Below are 13,688 nucleotides of genomic sequence, written 5' to 3' on the forward strand. Positions count from 1 at the left end.
TGTAAAACGTTCACGTCGTATACGGTAAGAGATAAAGAGTGCCAATGATTTAAAGATATTACTAATTAAAAGTTAAATGAATCGAAATATCAAATTATATATCATTGCTGCACAGGGCTGGACAGCACTACATTTGGCATCAGACAATGGTCACATGGAAGTAGTTACTGTTCTCCTTGACCATGCTGCAGATCCCAACGTAAAAACTGCAGACGTGAGTATATTTATATAATTTTTGTATACTTCAGTAAGGATCAATAATTTTGGTTTGGGAGCAACTTTGAATCAAAATGGATAAACGTTATATCTAAACGTTTAAATGCTTCTACAACCCGAATAGAAATATTTGAACAATCAGCATTAACGAATGAAAAATCAAAAATCGCATTTGAAAATCAAAAAAAGAAAGAGTTCGGTTAATTTTTTTTTTTTAATTTTCTAACACATGTTTTTGTATATTGTTTTTTTCATTTGCTCAACAACTTTATAATAGATTTGAGAAACTTATATCAAGTAAATACGGTCACTGATGCCTGAGAATGTCAAAAAAGAGTTAGAACCTGACCTCCATTTAAGTTTTATTATCATTTATAAAATGGAAATCTACTATAAGAAAGCAAAATTAAATTAATTTCTGAAGCAACTACTTTGAAGCGGGTGACAGCCTGTGTGACTGATAATCATCTAGGGCGGATTAATCTGATCCAGTGGTTACGTATGTTAATTCTTATGATTTTTTTATACTTAAGTAGCGGTCAATATTTTTTTTCTTTGGGATTAACTTTCAATAAAACTGGATAAAAATTATAATTACACGTTTAAATGCTTCTACAATTTGAACAGAAGTATTTAAACAATCAGCATGAATGAATAAAAAATAAAAAATCTCCTTTTAAAGTAAAAAAAGATAGAGTAGTTTTTTTTTTCTTCAAATTTCCTAACACACGTTTTTGTATATTGTATTTCTCAATTGCTCAACCACTTTATGATTGATTTGAGAAACTTACATAAAATAAATACGGTCACAGATGTAAAACGTTCACGTCGTATACGTTAAGAGATACAGAGTGCCAAGGATTTAAAGATATTACTAATTAAAAGTTAAATGAATCGAAATATCAAATTGTGTCATTGCTGTACAGGGTTGGACAGCACTTCATTTGGCATCATACAATGGTCTCACGGAAGTAGTCACTGTTCTCCTTGACCATGCTGCAGATCCCAACGTAAAAACTGCAGCCATGAGTATATTTATATAATTTTTGTATACTTCAGTAAGGATCAATAATTTTGGTTCGGGAGCAACTTTGAATCAAAATGGATAAACGTTATATCTAAACGTTTAAATGCTTCTACAACCCGAATAGAAATATTTGAACAATCAGCATTAACGAATGAAAAATAAAAAATCGCATTTGAAAATCAAAAAAAGAAAGAGTTCGGTTAATTTTTATTAAATTTTCTAACACATGTTTTTGTATATTGCTTTTACAATTGCTCAACAACTTTATAATAAATTTGAGAAATTTACATAAAGTAAATACGGTCACTGATGTAAAACGTTTTCGTCGTATCCGGTATGCGAAAAAAAAGTGCATGACAATGATATAAATATATCACTCAAGTTAAATGACTCGAAATATCAAATTGTATTATTGCTGCACAGGGATGGACATCACTACATTTATCTTCCAAGAAAGGACATATAGAAGTAGTCACTGTTCTCATTGACAAGACTGTAGATCCAAACGAAAAACATGCAGACGTGAGTATTGAATTAATGAGTTAATTCATGTTATGTTTTTAGAGAAAATTAGTCTCTACACCTGAAGAAGACTTTCACATTCCCTGTAATCTATGATATAAATCAAAACTGAGTATTTCACATGTTTCATTGAAATCTCTTACAAAACAGTAGTATACTTGTATAGATATTCTTTCTGTGAACACGAAAACATTTTGAAATAAAACTGAACATTTTGAACATGTAAGACAAAAAAATGTAAAATATGAATGACGAAACTTGTGGTTATTTATTAAAGAGACAGCTTTACAACAATGAAACAAACACAAACACAACCATATAATGCATTTACAGTATTTATAAGCATAAATATCGAGCGGTTTTGAATGAACCAGCCAGAAAAATGAAAAAAAAATAAAGTATGCCTGAGAATTTTAAAAAAAAAGTAAGAATCTGACCTCCGTTTAAGTTTTATAATCATTTATAAAGTGAAAATCTACTATAAGAAAGCAAAATTAAATTTATTTCTGAAGCAACTAGTTTGCAGCGGGTGACAGCCTGTGTAACTGAGAACCATCAAGGGCGTATTAACCCAATCCAGTTCTTACGCATGATAATTCATATAATTTTTTTATACTTAAGTATCAATGATTTTTGGTTTGGGACCAACTTTGAATTAACCTGGATAACAGGTATGATTATACGTTTAAACGCTTTTACAACCTGAACAGAAGTATTTAAACAATCAGCATAAATGAATGAAAAATTAAAAATCTCCTTTTAAGGTAAATAAAAAGATAGAGTAGGTTTTTTTTTCTTCAAATTTTCTAACACATGTTTTTGTATATTGTTTTTCTCAATTGCTCAACCACTTTATTATTGATTTGAGAAACTACAATTAAATAAATACGGTTACAGATGTAAACATTTTCGCTGTATACGGTAAGAGAATAAAAAGTGCATGACAATGATTTAAAGAAATTACTTATTAAAAGTTAGATGAATCGAAATATCAAAATGTATCATTGCTGAACAGGGCTGGACAGCACTACATTTGGCATCAGACAAGGGTCACAAAGAAGTTGTTACTGTTCTCCTTGAGAAGGCAGCAGATCCCAATGCAAAAGATGCAGACGTGAGTATTAAATTAATGAGTTAATTCATGTTATGTTTATAGAGAAAATTAGTCCCTACACCTGAAAAAGACTTCACATTCCCTGTAATCTATGATATAAATCAAAACTGAGTATTTCACATGTTTCATTGAAATGTCTTACAAAACAGTAATATAAATGTATAGATATTCTTTCTGTGAACACGAAAACATTTTGAAATAAAACTGAACATTTTAAACATGTTAGACATAAATATGTAAAATATGAATAACAAAACGTGTGGTTATTTATTAATAAGACAGATTTACAACAATGAAACAAACACAAAAACAACCATATAATGCATTTATAGTATTTATAAGCATACAAATCGAGCGGCTTTGAATGTTACAGCATAAAATATGAAAAACTATGCCTGAGAATGTAAAAAAAGAGTTAGGACCTGACCTCCATTTAATTTTATTATCATTTATAAATGGAAACCTACTATAAGAAAACAAAATTAAATTAATTTCTGAAGCAACTAGTTTTCAGCGGGTGACAGCCTGTGTAACTGAGAATCGTCAAGGGCGGATTAACCTAATCCAGTTGTTACGCATGATAATTCATATAATTATTTTTATACTTAAGTAAGGATTAATGATTTTGGCTTTTCAATGTAATTACACTTGTGCATTACCTATACATTTCGACATCAACAACAGCAGATAACTAAAGAAACCTTAAATACTCACCGTATATTATTCTTATTCATATTTCGCCTTCGGTCTCAAGTAATAAATTAGCTTAACTTCTCTATGAGGGGTGAAGCTTACATGTAATATCTCTGTTTAAAGAAACAAACTATAACCACCAGACCATAGCTGGCCAGTAACCTTGACCCTAGTATATAAGCACCTGTTCCATAATAACTTGTCATTATTTTTCTAGAGGGTGTGAAGTGACTTTTTAGTTATTTTATTTTTATCTAAGATTTAGGGGAACGTTACTAAAGTTACATTTAACTTGTCTACGATGTACGACAAGTTCTAATGTTATTTTGTTAATTAGAAATAATAATTCCTCAATTGTCTACGATGTATGACAAGTGTTGATGGAAATGAATTTAAAAATTTCTTGTCTACGATGTATGACAAGTGTCGATGGAAATTAATTAAACATTTTATTGTCTACGATGTATGGCAATTTTATATATTCATTAAGTTTTTGCCTTAGTATGATGTACAGCACATTTGTTACTTAATTCATACTCCTGTTTGTTAAACAGGTAGATATTTAAAAGTATTTCTATTCACCTGAAGGTCGTGAGTACTCTTCAGATTTTACACGTGTTTTACCTGCACAGGTACACATTATTTTATAACAATGAATGGCTGAATTTGATTATGCAATTGTATTGCTTTTGCAAGATGTTTAGAATGATGTTTACACTTACAAGGGTGATGGCTATGATTTTCATCACCTCTGGGTTGTTTTAGAAATTAAAGATGATAAATTTAATAGGAAAACAAGAGGTATTTTGAATAAATCCTCTTCTTAAACAGTTATAAAACCTAGTAGTTTTATAATAGATCATAATGTCATTGCAATTGGAAATAATTGACAAAGCAACAGAACCTGTCAAAAGTAAGTTTTAAATCTAGTGCTACTTGTATAGCTTCAAAATCTACTTGGTTTGTGAATATTTTTAAAGATAGTGCTGTTGAGATTTAAGATAGGCATGTATATTGATGCATTGACTCATTATTATTAATGTAGTAAAGAACCTGTATGAATCATGAGGTTTGAGACAGTTTTTCTGCCTTCAACTCAGGCAGAGTTTGTAGAGAAACCTGCTGCTTTATTCGAATTTTGCCAGTAGAGGCTTACTTTAATGAAGATTTAGTTCTAAATTTTTATCTGAACTACTGTAATGATACTGTGCATGTATTTGTGCCATGGCTGATGATAGTCCAGCCGGATCTGAATTTGATACGTCTTTTGAACCTGCATTAAGGTTTTCAGAAGCCTTTAAGGCTTCTCTTAGTGAGATTAATGGTCCATTATCTCATCCTGTTTGTTGAACAGTTTAATCATGATTTTGCTTGGAAAATCCCATAATGATTTAAAAAGGCAGAAAACTGGGTCTAAGTTTTCTTCTGGACTTTCTGTGACTGTTAATAATACTACCATGTCAGTAAATATCAAATCAGGAAAATATCAAGTTCATAGAGTAGTAATACTATCACCCTGAGAACTGTGAGAATCCTAGTGTGTCTAGGATAAATAAAAAGATCGAAATGGCACTGACAATAGACAGGCCAACTCTGTGGTTTCAAAGATGCAGGAAACCCAGAGATATTTTATTAAGGGTTGATCATCACCCCTATTGTTGAGTTGGCTATTTTTTGTTTTAAGAATGAGCCATTGGATCTTGATACTACAAGGATTTTATTGTAAAATTCTAACTGTTTGTTTGACCATGGGTTTCTGGTTAAACGCATAGGAGATGCTCAGAAATATCTAGATGATAAAACTTTTTTGTAATTCTGATGTGATAGTTGATTTATCACGTTTTTAGTTATGATTGCATGAAGCAAACTTGGTGATTATACAAAGATTCTCAACCAGTTGCTATATACAGTAGATAACTTAACTATTATGATTTGGAAAATGTTACTAATGATCTATTGATATTAGATTTAATAAGAAGTGGTTATAAAATTATTTTTAATGATGTACCACAAGGTTCATCATTTTTTAATATAATACATTTCACCTTTCATAAGGATGAAATAATTTCAGAAGTCCAAAAATTTATAGCTAAGGGAGCTATTTAAGAGGTTGTTCGATCATTGGAAAATCAGTTTATTTCCTATATTTTCTTAGTTCCTAAGAAAGATGGGTCTTCAAGGCCTGTTATCTATTTGAAAAATTCACACAAACTTAGCTTGTGGCTAATCAGCATTTGGAGCAGGACTATTTATCTTTTGTTTAGATGTAATTCTTAGGGATAATTATCTATATATAGAGAGAGTGCTAACATCTATAGATCTCACAGATGCATATTCAAGTATCATTTATTATTATATCACAATTTCCTGATTCATGTGGAAAGGACATTGATATGATATTTATGTTCTTTGTTTTGGATTGGCTTCTGCATCAAGAGTTTTACTAAGGTTTTACAACCTGTCTATGTATTTTTATGAAATAATGTCACTTGAAGTATATACATGCTATAGTTTATACATTGATGATTCTTTTATTATGGATCAGAATTTAGATGGTTGTATTGTGAATACAGAAGAAGTGGTGGAAATGCTTGATAAGCTGTGCTTCGGAATAAATTTTGAGAAGTTGGTACTCATTCCTTGGAAGCACATTGTTTTCCTTTGTCTCATTATTGATACTGAGCTATTTAAGTTTTTTCTGACAGATGAGAAATGGTAAAATTATCTCCCTTGGGAAATTCTTCTTAAATAGAATTGTGTAACTGTATTATAGATGATTTGCATCATATATTGGTCTTGTGGCACATGCTTTTAATGCAGTATCTGTGGGAATGTTACATTGCAGAAACATGGCGAGAAATAATGTTGAAACTCTGTATAGTTGTTACAGTGTTACTTATCATCAATAGGTGAAATTTTTAACAATTTAAAATCAGAAATTAAAAATTGATTTATAGACCCATCCAAATAAGTTTTTGTATTGGACCAGATGCCTCATTAGAAGGATTTGGGATCCAAATTTGAAGAAAATTTTTATGTTGGTACATTGTAGATGGAGCTTCTTTAAGAACATGCGCTCATTTCATATAGATTTCATAGAATTGTTGGCTATATTTTTCTTTTGGAGAGAAATTTTTAGTCACAGAGAGTTATACAATCAGAAAATACAATTTCAGTAGCTTTTGTTATGCAATAGGAGGATAACCTCTTTGTCACTTAACATGCTTACTACAAATATTTCATTATTTGGGCTTGGTGTTCAAGAAAGAACATTTTTATCACAGCTCTTTATATTCCTGGTAAGAAAATTTTGATGCTTATTATATGTCTAAAAAATTTACAGATTCAACAGGATGGCAATTGAAAGAAGATATATTTGTTTTTTTGTTATCACTTTTTCATTTTCAAATCTGTAGATAATTGTTTCATTGTCTTTTGACCAACAAGCTCCTTTCAGAGATGTTTGTACTTTTCATGGTCAGAATTAAGACCTTTTATTTTCTCATCTTTTTCATTGTTGGTGATAATTATAAAGAAAATTATTAGAGATAAAGTTCAGAAACCTCTTTTGATTATTCCTTTTTGGCCTGCTCAGAGTTGGGTTTCTTTGCTAAGACCAATTTTAATTTATTTGCCAGTTAAACTGCTAAGCATAAAAATTAGTAACAATGTTGCATACTGAAGAATGCTTTTCCGTCAGGAAGAGACTTAATTTAACTGTATATTGTAAAATATATAAATGAACCAACACCTGAAGGGTTGATTGTGCGGTAGGGTAAAACGTGTGTATTATATTCAGAAATCACTTTAATATAAACAGGAGATTTCAGAATCATTTGTAAAATATATTTACACTTCATCTTGGAGACTATGCATCTATAATCAAGCATTATCAATATTTTTTGAGAAATTTCATTATTTGGTGTGTTCAAAGAGAACCAATTCCTTATCACCATCTAAAAAGGATGTTATTGATTATTGAAATTTTTTGTTAACACAAGCTTTTCATATTCAGCATGTTTAATGTGAATTTTACTTGTTCTATGTTGAAACAGACTTGATCCTTTAAGAAGTAGATGTTACTAAATTTGTTTGTTTACTACATGTATATGTGAATGATTGCTTAAACCTGAATCTGCAATTGAAGAGTTAGATACTCTTTCACTGTGGAGATGAATTTAGTGCTATCTTTTTTAAGTTTTTTATGTTCATTAGAGGATTTAACATCGAAGACTGTTTTTTTTTTACTTGTGTCTTTATTTGCCTTGACTACAACTGCCAAAGTACAATCTTTATCAGCTGTAGATTTACATTCTATGTCTTTCATTCAGAGACATGGCACTTTATTTTTTCATATACATGAGTTTTTGAAAAATACTAGATCTGTTAGTTAGTCTACCTAATGAGGTGATCAAGGGTTTTGATAAACCAAAACTTTGTGTTGTTAAGACAATGATTTATCATGTTTTGTGTACAAAATATGTGAGAGAATTCATCTAAGTCTTTTCGTAAAGTTTAGATAGTTAGAGAGAGTTCTAATTTTAGCAGAGGTTTTAAGGTTTACTCATTTAGAGGAACCTCTTCATAAGTGCATTTAGCTTCAGGATGTTCTATTTAAGACATTTTGGCAACAGCTTAGTCTGGACATATGGTAAAACTTTTTATAAGTTCTATAATAAGAAAGTGAATAATATCAGTACTAAAACACTTTTCTTTAGTTGTAGTTACTGGATGATCTTGTGATTTCTTTGCTTTATTAAATCTTGGCATTTATATAAAAATTGTTTTTAGTTTGTGTCTACACTTTAAACAAGCTAATTTATTACTTGAGACCGAAGGCGAAATATGAATAAGAATGTTCCTTCATCCAAGCATATCTTGGATGTGAAGGATGAAGGTCATTCTTAGAATATGAGCCTGAGGCTCGAAAGTAATTAATTCCCACCCTAGGGATTATCAGTCAGACCCACCCTTTTCAAATGGGTTTTATATTTGGTCGACACAAACTTGCTTTAAATTATGACAAGTTATTATGGAACAGGTGCTTATATACTAGGGTCAAGGTTACTGGCCAGCTATGGTCTGGTGGTTATAGTTTGTTTCTTTAAACAGAGATATTACATGTAAGCTTCACCCCTCATAGAGAAGTTAAGCTAATTTATTACTTTCGAGCCTCAGGCTCATATTCTAAGAATGACCTTCATCCTTCACATCCAAGATTTGCTTGGATGATGGAACATTATCACATGAGTTAAATCCTGCGGATAATAATAATAATAATTAGACGAAACACATCAAAACGATACCATGAAAACGGACATGTGAAAAACAACACTATGCCAAATAGTAATGAAAACAGGGATCATATTGATTCTGGAAAAATAAGTATTATTAAAAAAATATTACAAAAGAAAAAAAGAAAAAAATATGTAAGTGTAATTACAAGAATTTATCAAATTTATTTTGTGAAATAAATTATGTTATGAATACTAATATTATGAAGAAATAATATCTTCCAAATAGTGCTTCCCTTAACTATTAGGTAATCTAACATAAGGGATACTAAGTTAAACTTAGTTAATTGTTACAGCAAATATGCAATAAAGATATTTTTACGTTGGACAAAAAAAAAAAAACGGTCACAGATGTAAAACGTTTTCGTCGTAAACGGTAAGTGAATAACAAGTGCATGACAATGATTTAGAAGATATCACTAAAGTAAAATGAATCAAAATATCAAATTGTATCTTTGTTGCACAGAGCTGTACATCACTACATTTGGACACATAAAAGTAGTTGCTATTCTCCTTGACCATGATGCAAATTCAAAAAAGAATCAACTTTGAATAAAACTGGATATACGAATGTATAAAAAATTTCGCTAGTTTTGTAAGGAGTCCCATACAGAACTTAACGGTTTTCATTATTGCCTTATATTGATGTATAAATTCATGAGGTTTTTTTCATGTCAAAGTGCAATTAAAATGAACTTGCTATCCGACAAACTTCCGGGATGAAAATATCTAGACTGATACAATAGAAATGTCAACGTTAAAACCTTGGAAAATAAATTAGAGAAAATCGTGCTTACAAAATGATATAACACTTAAAAATACAAGAACCGAGAATATGAACCAAATCCAAATATTCATTTATTAAAACTTTCGGCACCATTGACTTTCAGAAGAAAAGATTCGAGCAACCAAAAGGTTAGAAAAACTGTCATATACGCTTATATGAGGTTAACAAGTTTTTCGACGAAATATCATGAAAACAAATCAACGAGTTTGTAACCATACAATAGTTATCAAATTGTGATAATTGAAATAAATTAAGTTGGACACAGAGGTTTCTAGTTTTTTGGTTCATTTTTGAAGCAACATGTATAATATAATCAATGCTCTCTGGTTGGTTTCAACTAATACATTAGAACAAACTAGGTTTAAGACATAACAAAAATCATTAAAGCAATAAGAGGAAAACGCTAGTTCAAAATCACATTTAAAAGACGTCAAAGATAGAGTTTCATTATTTTTTCTATTTTTTCGCGCATGATATTTTAACAATTGCTAAGCCATTTGAGGAATTAATAAAGAATATCACATGAATAAATACGATCACGGATGTAATACGTTTTCATAGTATCTAATGAGAGAAGTGCAAGTGCATGATTATGATTTAAAATCAATACTAAAGTTAAATGAATTGAAATATCAAATTGTATCATTATTGCACAGGGCGAGACAGCACTACATTGGGCATCTTTGAAAGGACACATTGAAATAGTTACTATTCTCCTTGACCATGATGCAGATCCAAACGCAAAAAGTACAGAAGTGAGTAATAAGTTAATGAGGTTATGTCGTGTCATGTTCCTCAAGAAAATTCATATCAAGGAAGCAATTGTAGTTTACTTTCATTTTCACTGTAATCTTTGATATATATAAAACCTGAGTATTCCATTTAGACTTTTAATAAATTTATAATAAGTTTAAATGTATGATCCAAATTATTTAAAGCAGTTGTTACTCTTTTTCGTTTATTTATATTGTTGTTTTATCAGTTTAAATGGACTTTCCCTTGTTGAAACAGAGGTTTTTGCACTTGCTTCGTTTATTTCTTTCCGTGTCATTTGTCAGATTTTATGAACTCTCCCTTTTGAAAAAAAAATGTGTTTTCACGTATTCCATTGATTGGTCTGTTTTTAGCTCACCTGTCCCGAAGGGACAAGTGAGCTTATGCCATCACTTGGCGTCCGTCGTCGTCCGTCGTCTGTCGTCTGTCGTCGTCTGTCGTCGTCGTAAACTATTTCAAGATTCTTCTCCTCTGAAACTACTGGGCCAAATACTTTCAAACTTTAACTGAATGTTCCTTAGGGTATCTAATGTATAAATTGTATCCGAAGTTTTGATCTATCAACAAACATGGTCGCCATTGCTAAAAATAGAACAAAGGGATCGAATGCAGTTTTTGGCTTATAACTCAAAAACCAAAGCATTTAGAGCAAATCTGACAGGAGTTATATTGTTTATCAGGTCAAGATCTATCTGCCCTGAAATTTTCAGATGAATCAGACAACCCGTTGTTGGGTTGCTGCCCCTGAATTGGTAATTTTAAGGAAATTTTGCTGTTTTTGGTTATTATCTTGAATATTATTATAGATAGAGATAAACTGTAAACAGGAATAATGTTCAGCAAAGTAAGATTTACAAATAAGTCAAATGATGGAAATGGTCAGTTGACCCCTTTAGGAGTTATTGCCCTTTATAGTCAATTTTTAACCATTTTTCGTAAATCTTAGTAATCTTTTACAAAAATCTTCTCCTCTGAAACTACTGGGCCAAATACTTCCAAACTTTAATTGAATGTTCCTTAGGGTATCTAGTTTGTAAATTGTATCCGAAGTTATGATCTATCAACAAACATGGTCGCCATTGCTAAAAATAGAACATAGGGGTCAAATGCAGTTTTTGGCTTATAACTCAAAAACCAAAGCATTTAGAGCAAATCTGACATGGGTAATAATGTTTATCAGGTCAAGATCTATCTGCCCTGAAATTTTCAGATGAATCAGACAACCTGTTGTTGGGTTGCTGCCCATGAACTGATAATTTTAAGGAAATTTTGCTGTTTTTGTTTATTATCTTGAATATAATTATAGATAGAAATAAACTGTAAACAGCAATAATGTTCAGCAAAGTAAGATCTTCAATTAAGTCAAATTGACCAAAATTGTCAATTGACCACTTAAGGAGTTATTGCCCTTTAAAGACTTTTTTCACAATTTGTTCATCATGTTGACTTACAATGTACTTTAAAAAATCTTCTCCTTTGAAACTGTTGTATCAATTTCAGCCAAACTTAGGCTAAATGAGTTTCAGAGTATCTAGTATAAATTTTATATTTTATTTCCTTGTATGTCAAGAAACATAGCTCCTATGGCTAAAATAGAACTTGGAGAAAATGATTATTTTTTTTGGCTTTTGAAGAAAATAGGACGATCCAAAAAAACATTTAAATAAATTGAAAAGCCAAAATAATCATTGATGAGAGATTTAACCAAAAGAATTAAGGTGAGCGATTCAGGCTCTTGAGAGCCTCTTGTTTTATTTTGTCAGGTTTTGATGTAATTTTGTTCTTTGTTAAATTGCAAAATGGAAAATATACAGACGTGATTAATAAGTTTATAAGGTTATGTCGTTTTCATATTCCTCCAATACACTATATCTTATCCACGCAGAATACAGTTGTAGTTTACTTTCTTTTTCACAGTAATTTATTATATCAATTAGATAGTTCTCAAAAGTACCAGGATTATAATTTTAGAGTAAACTATCAATGAATTTTTTAACATAATTTATTATTTATCATTGAAACCACTTAAGTAGGCAACTATCTATTCCATAAAGAATCAACTTATTTAAAATGTTTTAGGGTTGGTTACCACTCCATTGCGCAGCTTCCGCTGGAGACAGAGACATTGTAAGTGAATTATTCCGTAGAGGAACAGATGCAAATGCAGAAACATCAAAAGTAAGTGTCAATCTAAAGCTTGCAAACAGAGATTTCTAGTGTTTTGTTCATTTTCGAAGCAGCATGTATAATGTTAGTAATGCTCTCTGCTTGGTTTCGACTAATATTCTAGACCAAACAAGGTTTAAAAAAGGAAAAGGAAAAAATGATTGAAACAATAAGATCGAAAAACTATTTAAATCACATTTTTAATTTATTTTAATTTCGCTTGTTTTGATATGATATTTTTGAAAGTTGCTCAGCCGTTTGAGGAATAAATTTTAAAAATCACACAAATAAATACGATCACAGATGTAATACCTTATCATCGTATACGGTAAGAAAAGAACAAGTGCATGACAATAATTTAAAGATATTCCTAAAGTTAAATGAATCGAAATATACAATTAACCATTACTTCACAGGGCGAAATAGCACTTCATTTATCATCAAGAAATGGACACAAGGAAGTAGTTACCATTCTCCTTGACCATGCTGCACATCCAAACGCAAAAACTGCAGACGTGAGTAAATATTTAAAGAGGTCATGTCATGTCATGTTCACACAGGCAATTGATCCCTATACCCGAAGAAGGCAAACATGGTATACTTACTTATTCACTGTTATCTATGATTTAATTTATAACTGAGTATTCCATTAAATTTCTTTAATAAACCAAAAGTTTAGATGTAAGATTTAAATAAGGCAGTTGTTTGTCACTTGTACCGTTGATTGATATCGTTTCATTTTATTCATGTGATTCAAATAAGGCAGTTGTTTAACTTGTACCGTTGATTGATATCGTTTCATTTTATTCATGTGATTCAAATAAGGCAGTTGTTTAACTTGTACAGTTGATTGATATCGTTTCATTTTATTCATGTGATTCAAATAAGGCAGTTGTTTAACATGTACAGTTGATTGATATCGTTTCATTTTATTCATGTGATTCAAATAAGGCAGTTGTTTAACTTGTACCGTTGATTGATATCGTTTCATTTTATTCATGTGATTCAAATAAGGCAGTTGTTTAACTTGTACCGTTGATTGATATCGTTTCATTTTATTCATGTGATTCAAATAAGGCAGTTGTTTAACTTGTA

The 13,688-nt window shown here is 30.5% G+C and overlaps 1 protein-coding gene across 1 annotated transcript in view; it reads left to right on the forward strand.

Moving 5' to 3' along the window:
- Positions 1-13,688, forward strand: part of LOC139484325 (ankyrin-1-like) — a 33,301-nt gene that overhangs the window by 11,122 nt on the left and 8,491 nt on the right. The window contains exons 12-17 of the mRNA XM_071268062.1: positions 116-214; positions 1,667-1,765; positions 2,781-2,879; positions 10,310-10,408; positions 12,507-12,605; positions 13,010-13,108. Coding sequence (XP_071124163.1) covers positions 116-214; positions 1,667-1,765; positions 2,781-2,879; positions 10,310-10,408; positions 12,507-12,605; positions 13,010-13,108 — 594 coding nt within the window. The remainder of the gene's footprint in view (positions 1-115; positions 215-1,666; positions 1,766-2,780; positions 2,880-10,309; positions 10,409-12,506; positions 12,606-13,009; positions 13,109-13,688) is intronic.

This window comes from Mytilus edulis, chromosome 8 (genome assembly GCF_963676685.1).
Source record: "Mytilus edulis chromosome 8, xbMytEdul2.2, whole genome shotgun sequence".
Classification (NCBI taxonomy): domain Eukaryota; kingdom Metazoa; phylum Mollusca; class Bivalvia; order Mytilida; family Mytilidae; genus Mytilus; species Mytilus edulis.